We start from the raw sequence: 18,971 nt of genomic DNA, 5'->3' as shown, positions 1-18,971 counted from the left end.
CCTTTTATTGGGTATGAAGAGACGAGCCACTGGACCTTTTCTATGGTTGGGAAGATTAAGCAATTGCCAGTTAAATATACCTGTCAAAATTAATGTGTTAATTGTGGAGATTCATTTATAAATGTTTAATATTTTATAAAAGCGAGATGTTTTGTTTACATCCTGTGTGGGGTGTGATGCAGAAGGTCAGTGAAAAAAAAAAAGTGGTATGACTGAAAAAAAGGATTAATTGGGAATTAATCAAGATTTATTTTGATGAATTCATTGTGATATTATTGATTGTCATCACTGATATTTCATATTAACGTGAACTTTTCTACTTTGGCAGAATAAAGAAACATCAAACATCCACTTTCCCACGCTGAACTTGTTCTTGTATACCATCCCTCCCATCTGTTCGTGCATGTATTTTCACTGTGGATTTCACTGTGCACGTCTCTGCTTTTTGTCTCTGTGTCTGCACTCTGCACTCCAAAATATGAGATTCTTCCAGCTCTCGCTTTACAGCTCTGCCTCAGTTGAACTGTGCTTAAACTTTTTATGCAAACTTTATTAAATGTGAGTGGCCTATCACTCCTTTTGATTGTACCACTTTCATGCGCAGCATGACTCATGTGTTGCTGATAATGATGAGCTTGGTAAGGAAGATGATGTTAAAAGGTAATCACAGGGCTTGGAATATGCCCATGTCATAGACATGAAATTAGCTCGCCTTTTGCAGGAATGTAAAAGTAGTGAGGTGATGTGCTGTTTCTGGATACACGAATACTAATGTGCTGGAAACTAACATTAGAATTGATTTTGGTCTTGCCATAAAAAGAACACCTTGGCGTATAACTCCTATGTTGGACTTACAGCATTGACATTGTGTGGTTTAATGGGACCTTTGACCCCTGACTCTTGTAACCTTCCACCTCTCCATGGGGGTCACCTCACTTTGTTATCCCTGAAGTGACAGGATGGTCAGCTGTTGGTGCAAAGGGCCTTTAGTATAGGAGGCTGTGCTTAACACTTACTAGGTTAGGATACATTTTTAGTGATACTGGTTTTATTATAAACTGTATTTTTAGATTATATTTATTATTTATTATAAATGTTTTCTAAAATTATTTTGCAAATGTAATCTAGCACTTTATCACCATATATTATAGTCCTAACTCTATGCAACTAATTAAGTATTAATTAAGCTCTAGATCAATTGAATCTCACTTGTGAACACTGTATTGAGCAGATACTGTAGTTGTTTTGTTTTAATTAAAAGTAATAATCATTTCTGCAACCTTATGCAAGATTCATATAACAGATGTTTCAAATGTTTTCCCTTTTGATAAAACTTCTTTTTGAAATAAAACAAAGTTAATATGCTTTCAGAAGAACTGTTATGATTACTCTGTTATTTACTAGGGTTTTCACATTTGGTAGATGTAATAACTAATTTGTAATGACTTGTCTTCTTTAATCTACTACCACAACACTGCTAATTACCTTAGAATTCTATGCTTTGCTAGTAATTAACAGCCTTGCTACATTGCCAGACTGATGGATGAAAGAGAAAAGCTAGGTGCCTTTAACCCCAAATCTCACTTTTAAGACACACTTTGAAATTGATTTGCCTTTAATTAGTGTGTGTTCGCTGGCATCTGTTTTCCCTCAGCCACTCTTTGAGAGATTGAGGGCTTCAGAGAAACAGACCCTGGCCGCTTCCGCACCTAGAAGCCATAAGGGTTTTTACAACACTTTCAAACAAGGCAGCCTGCTTCCTCCCTCTATTATTATCAGCCCAGACAGACCCTCAGCACAGATCTAGAAGCAGCCATTTCTCAACCCAAAAGCCTTACCTCATGCGGTATAGGGAAGCGGGCTGGACTGATTCTCTATCGTCTGTGTCCTGACACCATTATTATCCTCTTGCACAAAGTCTGTTTGTGGTTAAATAGGAGTGCGTCGTCCCTCATTTCAAACCACCTCCCATGCATGTAGCTTGTTTGTTCCATAAGGGAGCGGTGGTGGGGCCGCATGTTAGTCATTCTCTTAATTCAGGGGACATGTTCACGTTGAGTCACAACAATGCATTCTGTAATGCTTTATGGGTACTTAATTGTAGTTATTATGTTTAATTTAATATGCCGTTCCATAATGACAGTGTAAATACCAGACCACATGGATAGTACACATAATATCACTTTCTGAACTTTTGATTCAGTAATTGCAGCAGGCATCTTGCCACAGGGGTACTTAAGAAAGTGCCCATCCTGTTTTTTTCATACTCATCACTAATTAAAAACACTTAGGATATTAATATCCTCCTGGTTATTTTGAAGCCTCAGCAACCCTGCTAACCTCCAAATGAAATAATTCTCATGCATGTCGGGCTAATTCATTTTTTTTTTATTATTCAGAATTAATGTAATATTCTGAATTAGTTTTGGGAAAAAAAGCTTAAGCATATGCTTTTATATGTTTCCTCTCTTAACTGGTCTGTCATGTGGCGTGAGTATGTGCTGTGGCCACGTTATATTGAAACACCCCCTTTGGCTGGAGTTGCTGAGAAGGCAGGTCGAAGGTCAGCCTTATTTCCTAGGGGTTAGCCAGTTGAGTGTGCTGCTCTGTGTGCTACTTACTGGACTGATTAGAGAGGTAAATTGGTACTGGGGGCCTTTTCACTGTCTTCTGATTGGCAGACGCCTTTGTGACTCTGACCAGAATAGCAGATGGATTGGGCCTTGAGCCATGTGACCCACTTAAAGGGGAAGATGTTGAATGCATTTTACTGTAACGCAAATCCATTCGGTTGGTATGTAGACATGTTTAAGAGGCTGCATGTTTCACTCACGTTTACACGGGGGTTTCTATCAGGACCACAGCATCTCTTATCCCTTTGGCCTTCAGGCCACTGGCCACTGATTTAGTTGAGTGTCCCTGGAGGCTGAGATGGAAGAATCCTGTTGTAGGCAGTTCCAAGGCGGGGGATTAAAAGGGAGAGAATCAGTGAAATATACTACTGAAGATAAAATTCTTCACAAATGTTTTTCAGAAAATGGGCGGCTCCATGTATTCACTTTATTCGCTATGATATCTGACTTTTCACAAGATCTCTAAATTGCACAGTTTTCTATCTAGTGCATCTTTATATTTTATTGCTCTGTCATTTTAACTTAAAATGTCATATTCGCTTAAGTTTTTACCTTTTTTTGATCACTTAGGTTATTTAAATAAGTTTTATGAATGAATAAATGGATGAATGAATAACCTTCCTATATTGTACTTGTGTATATTCAGTACATTAAATTATTCATTCAGCAAAAGAAGTAAAATGTAAAAAAGTAGCTGCAAAAAATACTTTTTTTTTTTTATATCCCAGTACTCTGGTTTTAAGGCAGATGGATGGCCTTTAAATTTGGCATCTTTTTGGACCAACTTTGTTGATCCTTTTATCCAATAGCAGCTTTATGGATCACTATGAATTGGTGGGTGCATGATTGTACTGAAGTCCTGAAAAAATAAATATTTTAAATTCAAATAACGATTTGGGGGGGTTGGGCAATTCACTGAAAGCCACACATTTTGATATATTCTTATTCATTAGAAGATAAGCTTGTTTATTAAGTTTAGGAATGATTGAAAAGGCAATCGCCAATCCAATCCCGCAGCTCAGTCCAGGGTCAGCTGTTTTTCCGAGTGTGTATTTTGGAAGGTAATGGTTGGGCGATTCCTGTTTCCGTTCCCTGCATCACTTCCTGTTCTCCTCAAGGTCATCCTCCAATTTGACGTTCCACTGCCTACTGCCAGGCGGTTTAAAGAAGGGATTGCTATCCAATAAATGTTTTTGTTCTGTGCGGTTGGTTGTCCTGCTGGCGCAGTGGGGATCGGCAAGTAAGTGGCCATCTGACTCCGGCACATTTTCACTTCCTTCCGTCCTCAAGCTCGCTTTTCCATCCATTCCATTTAGCCGTATTTACGTTTTACTCCCATCCTTCCTCAAATTCCCCTTCATTTCTTGTCATTGTTGCACAGGTCATTATTTTATACTCTTTTTGTCATCTCCTGTCTTTCTCGCTTATTCTTTGCTAACAGCAAACAGTGACCGACACGCTCAGGTCTACTGCTGCATTGTCAGTCATTGTCAGTCACTTGCATCTGATGGGTCCCATCCAACCAGTGAGATTGACTGACAGATGACTAACCAAACGGTGCCTTCTTAAGACTCTGTGACGGTCCGGGGTGGTTTGTTTACTGGGGGGATTACAGGAGAGCGGTCATGGAAGATTCATGTAGCTTCATTTAGGGGACGCCGCCGTCAAAGTCAAATCCATTAGTGTCGTCACACAGCTTACTCGGCTCAATTCAGCCCCGCTGCCAGAGCAAAATTTTGTTTATTTAATCGAAATCTGCTACGTTTGGCACGGAATGCATTTGCAATTATAATGGATTCACTCTGCTGAAGATGAATAAAGAATCATGAGAGATTTTCTCTTCACTCTTTAAAATATGACACCTTTTCAATAAAAGAATTATACTGGCTGTTATGAGTGATTTGTAGCTTTGTGATCATTGAATTTTTTTAAGACATTTGTGTCTACGGGCACATGCAAGGAGATCTTGGAGCCACCTTAGGCCACTACACTGACCACAGGTCTGTGTCATGTCTGTCTTTACCAGGACACTTATAACAGCCTGAAAGATTTTGGAGAGGTACATGGTGGGGCTAGATATTCTGTCACCAGGGAAACTCTTTCAGATTTTCTGCCTAATGTGCTAAGCATTACAGGTAGAGCTGCATGTTCCTGTGTGTAAGAGGTCTGATTTTTCAGATTATAATAATGACACGACTCACAGATGGATGTCAAATTGACATAAAGTGTGGTGGAAAGGTTATCTGTGTTACTTGTCCTTTGTGGATGTCCCAGAGGCTACATCAAATGTGACCTTCATTTCTTGGTTGAGAAGGACTTTGGATGGGTCCTTTACAGCCCATCCTGTCCCATAACTCATTTCAGAACATTTCTGTCGCTATGAAGGAAACGTCAGTTAAAAGCAACACACTTTTAAATACTAGTCAGAGTGGGGCAGAGCCTTCCAGAGAGTTACAGTGTGAAATACATTCATCATACATTCATCATCATTTAACTTGGTGATATGCTTTTTAATTGCATGTATTAGTACTGCGTGCTTCCATATTCCAGCATCTCAGCAGAAGCATGTCTCTTCTTAAAAGTCATGTAAATTACAGCTTGGGCTGCGTGAACTTGGAGGAAGAAACACTGTCATTTAAGTTAAGCTTTTTAGAGTACTTTAGTTTAACAATTTTCTGGTAATTCTGCACAGAAAATTTGCCTTAGAGTCATTGAAAAGTCCTGGAAATTATTTTCTAAAAATGTGTAAGAACTCAGCTAAATCAGCAGATGCAAGATTCATACTTAGCAAGATTTCTTGACTGAACAGCACATTTTTGGTGATTTTTTCTGTCTTAACAATCGCAAGTCGTATTTATTGTGAATCTTTTTTTTTGTTGCAACACCCAAGCTGGACTCCTGTCATTGATGAGTGAGAGTCTCGTGCAGAGGGTGGCCGTCTGCAGTGAAAGCAGCCATTGTTGTCTGCGGGATGAAAGACAGAGACCTAGGGAGGCAAGAAAACAGAGCAGCGTTATCAATGGGCCATGTGCTGGGCGGGGCTCTGAAGAAAAAGAGAAAGTAGGTCAGACTGGAGCGAGCGAGCGCGACATCGATCGGCCGGGATTGTCTACTTGCCTGCTGCTTTCTTACCCAGCATCACCCTGAGAGTAATCATTGTTCGTTCAGCCACTCCCTTTCTTACCAACAGCCCATAGCATTCTATATCTCCGCATGCTAACGGGGGGGGGGGTCACTCAAACAGGCCATCATGGTGGCCTCAGGCTGATTTGGCCAAGTCTTTTGTCAGCCGGTTCTGTTATCAAGGTCAGCAGAAAAAGAGAAAGAGAAAGAGAGAGAGATTTAGTTGAATGCTTAGTGAAAGCACTTGTTTTGGACATGATCTCATGTACATGTGGAGAGAAGACATGTTTTGTCATGCCGCGTAGGTGTGTGTGTGGCATTTCTAGCAGCCGTGAGTATGAATGAAAGAGAATAAAAGGCCCTTTTCTGAAGGAAATCCTGTGCTTACACGGCAAGCAAACAGCACGCTCAAAGAAGCAGCTGCACTTGAGGCTGAGAGGGAGTTCAAGAAAACACACATTCCTATACACACACAAGTCACACACACACACACACACACACACACACACACACACACACACACACACACACACACACACACACACATACCTTATTACCACCAGTTATTGGATCCTTCTGTTCCTTTTTTTCTCCATTCTAATTGTATCATTGCAAATATTTTCACTACCATTTATTAACAGCTATTAAAAACGATCCAAAAAGCTTTATGCTCCAAATGCCAAGGCGGAGTTTCCACCACCCCCTCTCCCTCATTCATGTAAAATTAATTACACCGGAGAAAATTAAACCTCTTCCTATTAAATATGCCTAAATACATGTTGATAGATTGATTTTGAAGTTCTCTTTTTTCTACCATGAGAGCCATTGGATTTGGACCAGGAATAAAGCAATTGTTTGTCTTTACTAATCAACAGCTTGTCATATTCAGGCTACCATGTAACCAATGTTATGGTACAATACTTGTCTACCTGCTCTATATATGAATGGGGGATCAATTTAAAGGCTGGTGTAGGAAAGAAGTGATGATAAAAGTCCAAGAAAGAGAGGACGATAAACATATAAATGGATAGGAATTGAACAATGGTTTGTTTGAAGCCACCTATCTTGATTGAATGAATATGAATAAGTCGACCCCTCGTTTGTCATCACTTACTCATAGGGCGTTTGTTCGCTCTACCTATTAGGCCCTAATAGACTTTGTGCTTTGTTCGGGATGCTGCGGTTTGGAACTCGGCCGTTTGTGAACAAGACTGACTGCCTCCGAACATCCATCTCATTATGGGAACCAATAACATGATACGGGTTTACAATACTGGGCATGCGGCAGTGGAATTGGCCAGGTCTGTTCTATAGATTTTCTATGTGACCCTTGGGAGAAATACACAAGGTGTGTGTGTGCACACCAAAATGCTTATACAACAGAATATCTTATCTGTCTATTTCAATAATGCCCAACACACACACCCTCCTCTCCTTGTGCCCGACATTCATTATTCCGTGTTATCTTTGGAATAAGCCAGTGGGGAAATGGCCGTGGAATTACAGGCACAACGTGGTGCTTTCATTCTGATGTACATTCTGCAGATAATGGAGGGAGGAAGGGTGATAGAGGGGAAAGACAGAAGTTTAAAAAAAAAAACACCATTGGCCAATTAATTCCTTAGAGCGCTTTAAGTGCCATCAAAGACGGGCGTGGTGTCACAAAAAGCTGGCGTGGTGTCACGGCTCAGCCTGGTGCACTTTTAACATGTGTGCTATGGCAGATAGAGGCATCGTCCTCTGCTTGCTAATGTTTTTTTTAATGTATTCTCTAGAATGTTTGTTCCTCCCAGACAAATCTGACACTAACACACACACAAACACACACACTGTTTCCTCACAGAGACACGGGAGTCTCAAACCATTCCAGCACCGCTTTCTTTCAGCCGTGCTCAGCTGTTGCTATGCAACCCTTCCATTGGCGCTAAGTGATGCATTAATTAGAGTTTCAGATTAGAATACAATCGTTATCGGAGACTGGAGTCGCCTTGGTTGGCATATTTGTATTCAGCTTACAGATTTTGCCACTGAGACACAATGTAGGCAGCGCCCTTGTGTCCAAAGACCTACTTGAAAAAGTATTGAACACCCTAATAACACAACTTTGACACTGACATCACTTCACAAATATTAAATGTTTCTCAAGTAGAAAGACTTATTCATAGCATGACTTTATAAGAAGCTGAATGAAACAGGAAAGTAAAGTACAGGTAAAGTAAATCTGAAAAAGTACAAAAATATTTTTTCACTGACTGGAAAAATACAAGATGCTGGTTTAAATCCTGAACCGCCAAGGTGCCACTGAGTAAAGCACCATCCCCACCCACTGGTCCCCGGGCACCTATCATGGCTGCCCACTGCTCACTAAGGTTATGGGTTAAATGCAGAGGACACATCCTTTGTGTGCACCAGGTCTGTGCTGCTGTGCTTCACAAGGACAATCACTTCACTTTAAAAAGATGGTACAGTCTCATGTCCAATTTAAGCACATGCACATTTAAGCACATGCAAGCCATACTGGGAAAAGGGAGCATAAGAAACCTAACCTTGTTCTATTCCAGCCTACTCACCCTCATGGGACCCACTGTGCTGTCATCTAGTTGAGCTTTCCAGACCTCTAGGGAGAGCTACACCACTGATGAAAGGAGATAAGGCCAAAGTACTGCTGCTGCAGTCTCTAGCAATGTATTTGCTGAGGATGTACGCTTCTTTTCATTTATTCCCAATGAAATGTTTTTGTTCACCTTGACTTGATAGGACAAGGTGTTGACTTTCCTTTTCAATAAGATCTGTGTTAAAAACGAGTGAAAAGTGAGTGTTTTGTTATTGTGACACAGCAGAGCACACGCTGCACACAAGAAAACGTGTTCTCTGGATTTATCCATGAGGATAGTGGATAGTACTTTGCTCAGTAGCACTGTTTGGGATTCAAACCTGCAGCCCATCGGTTATGAATCCGCTTCCTGGGCCACCACTGCACTGTAAAGCTCAGAGTGTGCTTGCTTCAGTTCCTGTTTCAAAAGAATGAATGATCACAGAAGTACCCCAAGTGCGTATTATTCAACCAAAGCTGTTCTTTTTTTATTTGCAGTTTCAGGCTCTGTTTTCTTATGCACTGATTATAAATGAAAATAAATCAAAACGTTCTATAAATATTAAATATAATCCAACATAGCCCTTAGATAACACATTCTTGGTCAAGACACACCCGCTCCAGACATGGAGGAAAAATTTTGATCTGGAGTGAGTGAGGAAGTTCCTCTTACCCATTAATATCCATCACTAATGCTGTGCTACTTCAGCCTGAGATGTTCCACATTCATTAGTCATGCTGTCTGTAATAAAACCTTCCCATAGAAGGTAGACAGTGAGAATCTTGGAAAATATTGAACAGCAATATAATTAGTACATTGAGTTTCTTATGTTTTCACTAGATCTGGTCAAGGAAAAAAAAACATTTTAATTGGGGTTGATGGAGGGTTTGCAATTTTGGCCACAAAATTTTCTCCAGTGGTTCAACTGGAAATAACTAATCCTGAAATTCCCTCGTTATAGCTAATAAAGGACTTGATATTGATCTGTTGAGCTGTATCAGGTGGGTTGGCCCAGTGAAAACCTCAAATGGTGCAGAACTGGAGACAAGACCTACTGATAGATATTTGAAATCTAGTGTATGGAAGTGCAAATAGCACATTGAGGAGTTCCTCCTCAAATCAAATGCAGGAAGTAGCACAGCAGCTGGGGCTGCAAACTCTGTCTCCTCCTGTTTCCTCAGTGATGTAGTGCCGTTTATCGCCCCACCATTTACAGGTTACGTAACTGAAAAACAATGGGATGGATGGCGTGTGTGTGTATGTGTTTTCTGGTATAGACTACTGATCTTTTTTTCCATTGAATGTATTATTACATGAAGTTGACTGCCATTACGTGGTGACTCCCATTAGGAGATCAACGGTCTCCATTTTCCCCATCCACTGCATCTCCCTCTTTTGAACCAAACATGGAGTGTATTCTATCATTGCCAAAGCCTTGATAGTTTATTGGTAAAAGTATCTGCCCTTTCTCCTTTTCACTGCATTTTTGCATACTTACGTTATCAGATCCTGAACTGAAATAGAATACTTGAACCCCCAATGCCTCCATTAGAGAAATAACTTCATTCTGTATTTCATATAATCAGTTTGTCACAGCTGATGCCATAGCCTATGTAGAACTACTTTTCCATTTAAGTGACATTAGTGGTTGTGGAGTTTAGCTTGGTTTAGGTTTGGCCTTTGAAAAGGTCAGCCCAGATATTTCAAGACAAGCTCCTGATTCTTTGTGCTTGATGCCTGTTCAACTAGAAGTAGAAGACAGCAGTTAGTAAGTTTAGATTTGAAACAGAGCTCAGAACTGGAATGTTTATCAAAATTGCTCCTGAATCTGGCCCTAATTATTCTGTACAATTGGGAGCATTCTTAGAAATCCTCACTGCATTCATAAAATCTCTCAGAAAGAAATGTGATCCTCCATTTGAGGGCTATTTTGTGAAGTTTGTTTTAAATGTATGGCTGGGTAACACAGTACCACAGCCATTGCTAAAAAAGGGGTATGAGGAGAGGAGTTTATTCCATAAATCAATTGTCTGGTTTATCTCTACTATACTAACATTTGGCATGTCATTGCCTGTGTGATGTTGTACACGCGTAGAAAGTGAAGCAGTGGAACATTGTTGAAAGATCACATGGTGATGGTTCATGAAAAGGTGAATCTGGGAATTTTTTTTTATTGTTTATCGAAACGCACTTGTCCTGGCATCTGCTTTGTTCCAAGATGTGTCCACTTGTCATCAAATCTGCATAAGGCCTGGAGACACTGTCCAATTATTTCAGCTGAAATAAAAAACAAAACACCAAGAAGAGGAAAATCTAGAGTTGCCATCTCCTGGCTTTTCTTTTGATGATCAGTAGGCTTTGATTTCCAGGCTTTGCAGTCCGCTCAAAAAGGGTGCCGGATTACCCCCCTAAAACCCTTTCCCTCTCTCACTTTATCTTCCTCACTCGCTTTCTTTCTTCCTCTCCCCTTGTTAACACTGCGCTTGACTGTAGACAGCCTAGAGGGGATTGAGGGACAAATACAAAAAGGGATAGCACACATTTTGTCATTGCTAATGAATCTGATCTGAAATGTTGTAACGTCCAACACTTTATTTTAGTGTCAAGTTGTTTTTGCATTTGCATTCATCATGCATCATCATAGAATGGAGAACATCACAATTTCAAGATTCTTCATTAGATCCTTTAGATTCTTTATGGTTAAAAATACCAGTCATCAATCGTGTGAATGTCGGGTGAATATCGGACAGTACTGAGTCATGTTGTCAATAGCTGTTGATGCCCAGTAATGCCCACACTGTGGCATTTGCAGCTCTGCTGTGAAGGGAGTTGGCAAGAGGGGGCTGCTACTGTGCCCGCTGCGTGTATTTGTGTGTTAATGATGGGAAGGATCAACTCAGGAAGAGGAATCCGTTGTGAAAGAATATTATACAATATCTAGACCTCTAAGCTATTTGCTGAGGACATCATTTGTGTTCTTTTTTCCTCATGCTGCACCGTAGTGCATCCAGTGCATCCTAAGCAGCAGTGTTTCTGCTGCTTTGTTTATCTCTACTTTCTCTTCCTGTGGCGTAGCCCCACACCTCCTGTGTGGTTTGCTTCATAGCTGTGCTATTCATCCATCCCTCACAAACTCACACCCTCCACAATATTGTGAGTCACTGACTTTCAATTTTGTGCAAAGCATACAGCTTAAGGTTCTGTTAGCACTCATAGTCGCACTGCGTGGCAACATTGCTGGCAGTACAACGTCGACAGCACCCCTCTTCGACGTTCCCTCTTCGAAATTTCCCCTAGTTGCAGCGCTGTAAGCTAAATAGTTAAACGCTGCTCCGGTTCTGCCCGACCATTGAATCCCAACCCGGCGGCCAACCCGGCGGCCCGGCGGTGGCTGCACACCTGACTCAACGCATTACTTAATTACCCCGAGTGGAATCAGGCGTGTTAGATCAGCCTAAACGCTGTTTATTCTCCAAATGTGCCCAGTGCGTCACTGTAATTCATGCATTATCATGTCTTCTATACCTCCATCAGTGGTCAGTTTTATACCACAGGATAGATGTGGGCAGCACAACACTGACATCCTCCTACTACATGGTTGTCACCTATGTCCCATGCCCAAATAATATATGATCAGCGGCAGAACAGCTGAGAGCAGCTGCCTTGTAGCGTAGTTTTTTTTTCACTGCAGTTAGCAAAACGTTTCACTTTAATTGAAGAAGATTTTTCAGATATTCACTTAAACATCATTTGATCATGTATATGTCTTGTAATGTAATCTAAGGGAATCTAATTTATCAATTTATTTGTTTTCTCTTGAAAATGAATCCATCGGGGAAAAAAAAACTCAATTTCTCATTGTAAAAAATTACAATAAATTGCAATACACACTCCTCTTAAAAGCTAAGGATTTCAGGCTGATGAGTCTATATGAGGGGGCAGATTTGAAGGAGAGCACTCAGAGTACTGAGTACCAAGGTCAACAGTTGGCTCTTCTATGATATGCACATTTGTTACAGGAACAACTGTATATGTCAGAATATATTTTGAAATGTGCACAGCAAAAGTAGGCTAAATTCATGAATCCGTTCTAAAAATGTATGAGCTCTGGCTTGGCCTAAGGTACATTGGCCTCCCAAGTTTCATGTAAATTGGCTTTTTTACATAATCCTGCACAAATTCAGACACATGGAAATACAGACAAAACGCACTGAAAGCATAATAGGTGCTTAGGTGCACAATCGATGAAGGTAGTAAATGATTTATGTATATATCCGATCTATACAGTCATTCTTTACTAATTGCCTATAATATGCAAGTCATTAGAAAGTTATGCTTTGTAAATGACATGCAAACATTCCTAGATTCATGTATGCGGGTGTTAGTGTATACACACAAACACTTTTTTTAATATATCTCTGAAGATGTGCTTTTGGTTGCTATAGATGCATTAGGGTCCATTAACATGTCTTAAAAAACAACTAGATAAAGTAGTATAGCCCACTGCACTGTGCCTAATTTGGGTGAGATAACAAAAGAGTGTATTCCATTGGATAAATAGATTTGGCAAATGGAGAACACATATGTGTGTACACCTGGGAGCTTCACAGCACAAGGAAATGAGGTTAGCAGTAATTTCATCCTCCTGATGCAAAGGCCTGTGATAAGAAACATTTCAATCAAGAAGTGCTGGAAGCAGTTCAACTCAATCATGACATACCTCCCAGCGCCTACATATACTTCCACAAACCTTATTTCCCGTTGGGTGCATTGAGACGCATCAGAGATGACAGCTGCCACTCATGCATGAGAATGAGATCTTCCTTTGTCTATCGCTTCATCTCTTCATTTCTCTGCATCTCTCTTTGTTTCTCTTTTTCTTCCTTTCTGATAGACAGAGGAATACATGCCCAAGCATTAGTGGCTGCCCGGTTACCATTGGCAACCACTTTTGGATAACTGGTTTTTCACCTTAGCAACTGGCTGTTATATTTCAGTTTATTTCGCTGTAATTTATAAATATTTTTATATAATATTATATAATTTAAATATTTAAAAATGAAGTGCATGTCACACTGTCACAAACTGTCACATAACAATAAAATAAACCAAAGTCATCTACACACACACACACACACACACACACACACACACACACACACACTGCATATGCCAAATTTGAAACACAGTTTTATGGATATCATTGATTTATTTATGAAGTAAACTTGCACGCAGTATTTTGAGAACTTGTTTCCCATGGTAGACAATCAGTGGAGCAGTGTCTGGGCTCCTGCTTCTAAAGCTTGATAGCACTTTAATTTTGTAATTGTCACATTCACTTTCTTTTCTCTCTTCTCTCACTCTGACTCTGTCTGACTGTATACAGAAAGTATTTGTAATTTAGCAAGATTTTCTGAATCAGACAAAGCATGTAATTCACTCAAGTGTTTGCAGCAGAAGACTGCAGGTGTGCCTGTTGGATCCTGGAACAATATGTGGATGATGCGTGCCTGCAGTTTACGCCAAAACCAGATCTGGCAATAACACTAATGACCATCTGAAAGTAATCTGGAGATGCACAGGGCCAGTTTGTGCTGAGAGCTGGTCTTCAGACAAAGAAACAGAAAGAAGGACAGACGAGTGTGTGTGACCACTGCACGAACTCCTTTCCCTAGAGGGCCCTGCCAAAATGTTCCTATCATGTTCTTCATTCCCTCTGTGCTTCCAGCTCACTTTTCACTGAACCTGTATGCCTCCCCTACCCTCCCTGTCATCCACACTGTTTTGTCTGTATTGCTTTGATCACCTTTTCCCTAGAGAGAACATCACCATCCCTCCCTCCCAAAATCTGGTTATATTCAGAAAGACAGCATGCGTAGCTGATGCAAATTGGATGCATGTTGAGATTTTGGACATGATGAGGTTAATCTTTAATGTGGACAACTTGGCCCTTTGTTCATTGTTTCAACCAGGACATCAAGGAGGCGTTTGGCCAATTTGAGCCCACGTCAGAGGGAACACAAGGAACCCTCTTGTCGGCCCCCACTCCAGCACAGCCCATGCAAAAATCCCCCCTTCATATATAAGCAAATTGTATTAAGACAGAGCGCTCTTTCAGCTTTGACTTGCGAGGCGTCTTGATGTCCACGGTGGGTGTGTCCTCTGTGCTGCTTACAGCCAAACACATCGGCAGCTACTGAATATACACAGCATCTTAAAAAACAAATGAGTTCAACTCTTTAAAACTCTCTTTGATATCAATAACCATGTAACTGTTATCAACTATAAGAAAGGTCTATATAGGCCTCATTGGCATAATGTAATGTGGTTATGGATGTAAAAGGATTATTGTTGTTGGTGGTTACCAACAGCTGCAATCTCTTAAGACTTTTGCTTTTAAAATTCTGTGTGTACCCTGAGGACATTAGTGAACAAGTTTAAAGCTTAGCAGATAGTGCTGCACTTCAAGCCAGTTGGACAACTCAATGCTCTTTTCCATCTTTTCAAACATCCCATCTGATTGTAGTTCATTCTTTCTCATTAGCATCCTTCTGTGACCACGTGGGCCTCATTAAAACCTCTGGCCAAACCCAGGAATGCTGCAGAGGAGGCATTGAGGGACAATCATTAGCATTTTACAGTTCACAATGCATCTACAGTGTATAGCAAAATGCTAACCCTGCTAATTTAGCTGAATACATTTAGAACGGGGGTTTGCAGCCCATGGCTCTGGAGCCAAAAGATATTTTTTCATCATTTCACTTGCAGCTTAAAAAAAACAAAACATTTATCTCATTTGAATTTTTATCATTTTTATTGTAGTTTGATATTTGAAGATTTGTTGATTTTAAGTTGATAAGTAAGTTGTGTTGTGTTTCTCTTTTGTGGAAACCGGGTCTAAATGGGTCTTTGAAATAGATCTTCTAACCATCTCTTTGTTTACAGCCACATTGGTAGTTTGGATTCAGAGTAGAACATGTGTCCTCCTCAGTTACTCTCAATTTTGCACAATGTAGCATTGAGTCTGTTGAATTGATCTAATGAAGTGTCAGCATTTGTAGTGCTAAGATGAGTACAGAAGTACTCGTCATGTCAGATGGCAACCTGCCATTTGTCAATGCCAAATCTTCTCACCTCACTCCTGAAACGGCTAGGTGTGGTTGTGTAAGGACCGTATCGGTTCAATCAATGCATTAAAGAGCGATGGCCTGATGGAGATACTATTTTTGGTTTCTCAGCCCTTTCTGTGTGCACAAGTTTGCACATTGATAATGTATGTTCACGTTGAATATAATGACATGGTCTTAACTGAACAGAAGCCACAGGAAAAATAACAGTCACCCTCAGTCATGCTTTAGTGCTCACCTCCTTTATGAGCTTTGCTTTTATTCCCTGCATTACTATATTTGCCAAAGCAGTGGTTGATTTATAACCCTGAGATACACACTCAAAATCATTCACTCACTACCTCCTGCTAACCCATCTGGATCATATTTGCGCTGCATCAGCCAAAATAAGCTTTTTAAGGCTTCTTAGCTGCTGATTAATACCCCAAACACGCAGCCGATTGTTTATGGTTAGGGTCAAACACAATGCCAAGAAGAGTATTAATAAGTGAAATAAGGATCTCAGACTGCTTACTTATTAATTCATTAATTCCCTGACTTTGTTGTGGTAATCCAAGCACTACTGCTTGGTCAAAGTCAAGTCAATTTTACTTATAAAGAATATATAAAAAAAAATAGTTGTTGTACAATACACAATTTACAGATATCAGAGTAATTCCAATCACATACACATTGGCAGAATCAAAAGCAAATGAATAAAAGTTCAATTTCAGTGGTGTTTTAAACATGTCTGATGTTGGAGTTTAGGCAGTTTATTCCACAGCTTGTGAAGCTGTGTGTTTTTAATAAATGTTCAGAAAGAAAGAGAGCGCTCGTCTGGATTGTATAGAAGAGATTAAAGGACTAGAGCTGCAGCTGTTAGAGTTAAATAAGTCTGCGAGGGGCTTTTGGGTTTGGCTTTTGCCACATCATGCTGTTTAAGTAATGGAGGAGGGGGAGGGTCTTCTATGGAATCAGACGCTTCCAGGAAACGGGCAACAGCGGTCAGGCCACGGCCACTGAGCCCCCTCTGGTCTGCGTGGCGAGGGAGACAGAGAGACAACAAGTGGCGGAGAACTGAACTCTGTGGGAGCCTGGTGTCTTTCTCCATCTCTCGCCTTCCTTTTGTTGATGGAGTTTGGCGTCACAGGCCGGCTAGCGAGAGAAGCCACAAAGCCCAGCTTCTCGCTGAGTCATTCCCCTCCTAACAGGGAACATATGTTCCTGCATGTCTCCTCCTCCTCTATCAGTGAGGAAAAACAGCCAATTGGGTTGTTCCATTAAGCTGTCTTGTTCTCACACATGCGTTTTTGGGGTGACACTGCGGAAGCAGCTTTTGAAGGCCTCTTCATTCTCCGCCCCCTCAAGCCTTTCAAATGTCAGGAAATTTTTCACTCAAATGCTAATCACCCGTGAGCTTAGTAAACACGTCTCAGAGCGGGACAGCAAACGCGCGGCAGCAACTGGTAAAAAGGCCACAAGAGACACCCCAAAATGACCTGTTCCTCTTAAATCTCCATCTTTTGTTTGATGACATTTCAGTGATAATTAAGGCCTTTTGTTGGGCCTATAACTCAAATGCCCAGCCATGGTGGCAAGTGAAGATTACGGGAAGATTAAGAGGATCCTGACAGCCAAAATGGATCAAATCGAGACCAGATACTCCCTGGGGAGTCCATGTGGCAGAAATCCTCTGTATTTTACAATTGGAAGCCATTGAAGCCCTGGTGGTCTAGAAAAAACAGCCAGTATTTGCTGTTTCCAGTCTCTTTGACTCACTGCTGCTTAATTAACATGCAAGAAGCGGCACTGACAACCGAGTGTTAGGGAGGGAAGGAAAATGGGGTTGGCCTGCCCTGCATTCTCTTGCTTAGGAAAATGGATGTGCAGTTAACCTATGTCTACCAAATAAAAAATGTAACATGTTTTGCAATTATTTAGTCATGAGTATCTTCCGAATAAAGCTTGTTATAATGCATATTTAAATCTATGACAGAGGCAAGTGCGGGTTAGAACCTCAGACGGGAAGAGAATCTGAACCACGAACCCTGAAAGAGAACCCTGGACAAAACAGCACTGCTATACATTTTTTTGCACACTGCTTGTGATCTGACTGAGAAAATATGGAAACTGTGGAAGCAGTAGTATGTGCATACAGGCCTTTGCACGTGCAGCAGTAATTACTAGGGTTGAAGGTGTGAACGTGAGAAGGCAGAAGTGACGAAACCTCCCTAAAAATAATTTTTGGCAAAGAATGTCTAATCCATTGAATAAACCTCATTATCGCTGTGCCTGCACCTACACACAGGGCTTAAGAAGTGCATATTGTGAAATGCATGCATCTAGGCCGCAAATGTCTCTCATCTCTCGAGGAATTGAAGGTGCAGCACTGTGTAAAAATTTGACTTGTTTGTGATGAAAAAAAGTCTGTGTATCATTTCCTGGTGCTCCATAAAAACTATTTGTCCAGGGAATGAGGAAACATGATTCAGTGGTGAATGTCTTTCCGTTCACACATCTAGAACTGTCTCTAACCCGTGACTTGTCTGCACTCTTGCAGGTTTCTTCGTAGCCTCTGCAGTCTGGTGCAGCCATGTTCAGGAACAGCTTGAAGATGCTGCTTAGCGGCGGCAAGTCCAACCGCAAGAACCGTAACAGCAGTAAGTGTCCTGGTTGTCCATTTCTGCTTGTCTGATCCCTCAAGCGCAGTAGATGTGTCTGGTTTTGGCACTGATTGGCAGTGGCTCATGTGGGTAGAGTAAATATGAATATTTAAAATTGATCTTCTTGGAGCAGGCTTTTAGTCCTATGAATCCTAATCGTCAATTACACTTTTGCAGCAAGATCTGTTCTCAAAAGCTAATCACTAGTGATCTTAGTAAACACGTCTCAGAGCGGGACAGCAAACACGCGGCAGCAACTGGTAAAAGGGCCACAAGAGACACCCCAAAATTACCTGTTCCTCTTAAATCACGAACCCTGGTGGTAGTAGCCTAGTGGGTAACACACTCGCCTATGAACCAGAAGACCCGGGTTCGAATCCCACTTACTACCATTGTGTCCCTGAGCAAGACACTTAACCCTAAGTTGCTCCAGGGGGACTGTCCCTGTAACTACTGATTGTAAGTCGCTCTGGATAAGGGCGTCTGATAAATGCCGTAAATGTAAATGTAAATGTAAATCATATCAGAGCACTCAGACCACTGAAGATCCTACAATATCTGTGTATACCAGGTACTAGGCCAACATTGGCTTCTTCCACAGTGATGATTTTGTGGTTACAACATCTTCATTCTCAATTGTGCACGATGGCAAGAGTTTTACCGTGCATTTGTTTGTACAATTTCCCAAGTAGTATTTCATACTAAACCTACACCCTGCTCTTATATATATGACACCAATAAATATTTGCTTATCTGCAATTTTACCCATTAACTGATTATCATTATTGTGACAAAAACTGACATGGACAAAAATATTAGCATCCTATACAGAAAGGTCATTCTGACAGGTTT

The 18,971-nt window shown here is 40.8% G+C and overlaps 1 protein-coding gene across 4 annotated transcripts in view; it reads left to right on the top strand.

Annotated features, from left to right (window-relative positions):
* The window catches only part of tanc2a (tetratricopeptide repeat, ankyrin repeat and coiled-coil containing 2a), a 126,445-nt gene that overhangs the window by 33,486 nt on the left and 73,988 nt on the right, over window positions 1-18,971 (top strand). For all 4 annotated transcript variants that reach the window (XM_028985248.1, XM_028985249.1, XM_028985251.1 and 1 more), the window contains exon 3: window positions 18,017-18,116. In XM_028985248.1, coding sequence (XP_028841081.1) covers window positions 18,050-18,116 — 67 coding nt within the window. In that variant the 5' untranslated portion in view covers window positions 18,017-18,049. The remainder of the gene's footprint in view (window positions 1-18,016; window positions 18,117-18,971) is intronic.

This window comes from Denticeps clupeoides, chromosome 7, assembly GCF_900700375.1.
Source record: "Denticeps clupeoides chromosome 7, fDenClu1.1, whole genome shotgun sequence".
Taxonomy (NCBI): domain Eukaryota; kingdom Metazoa; phylum Chordata; class Actinopteri; order Clupeiformes; family Denticipitidae; genus Denticeps; species Denticeps clupeoides.
Note: the sequence above shows the minus strand (reverse complement) of the source record. Positions and strands in the feature narration are given on the sequence as shown.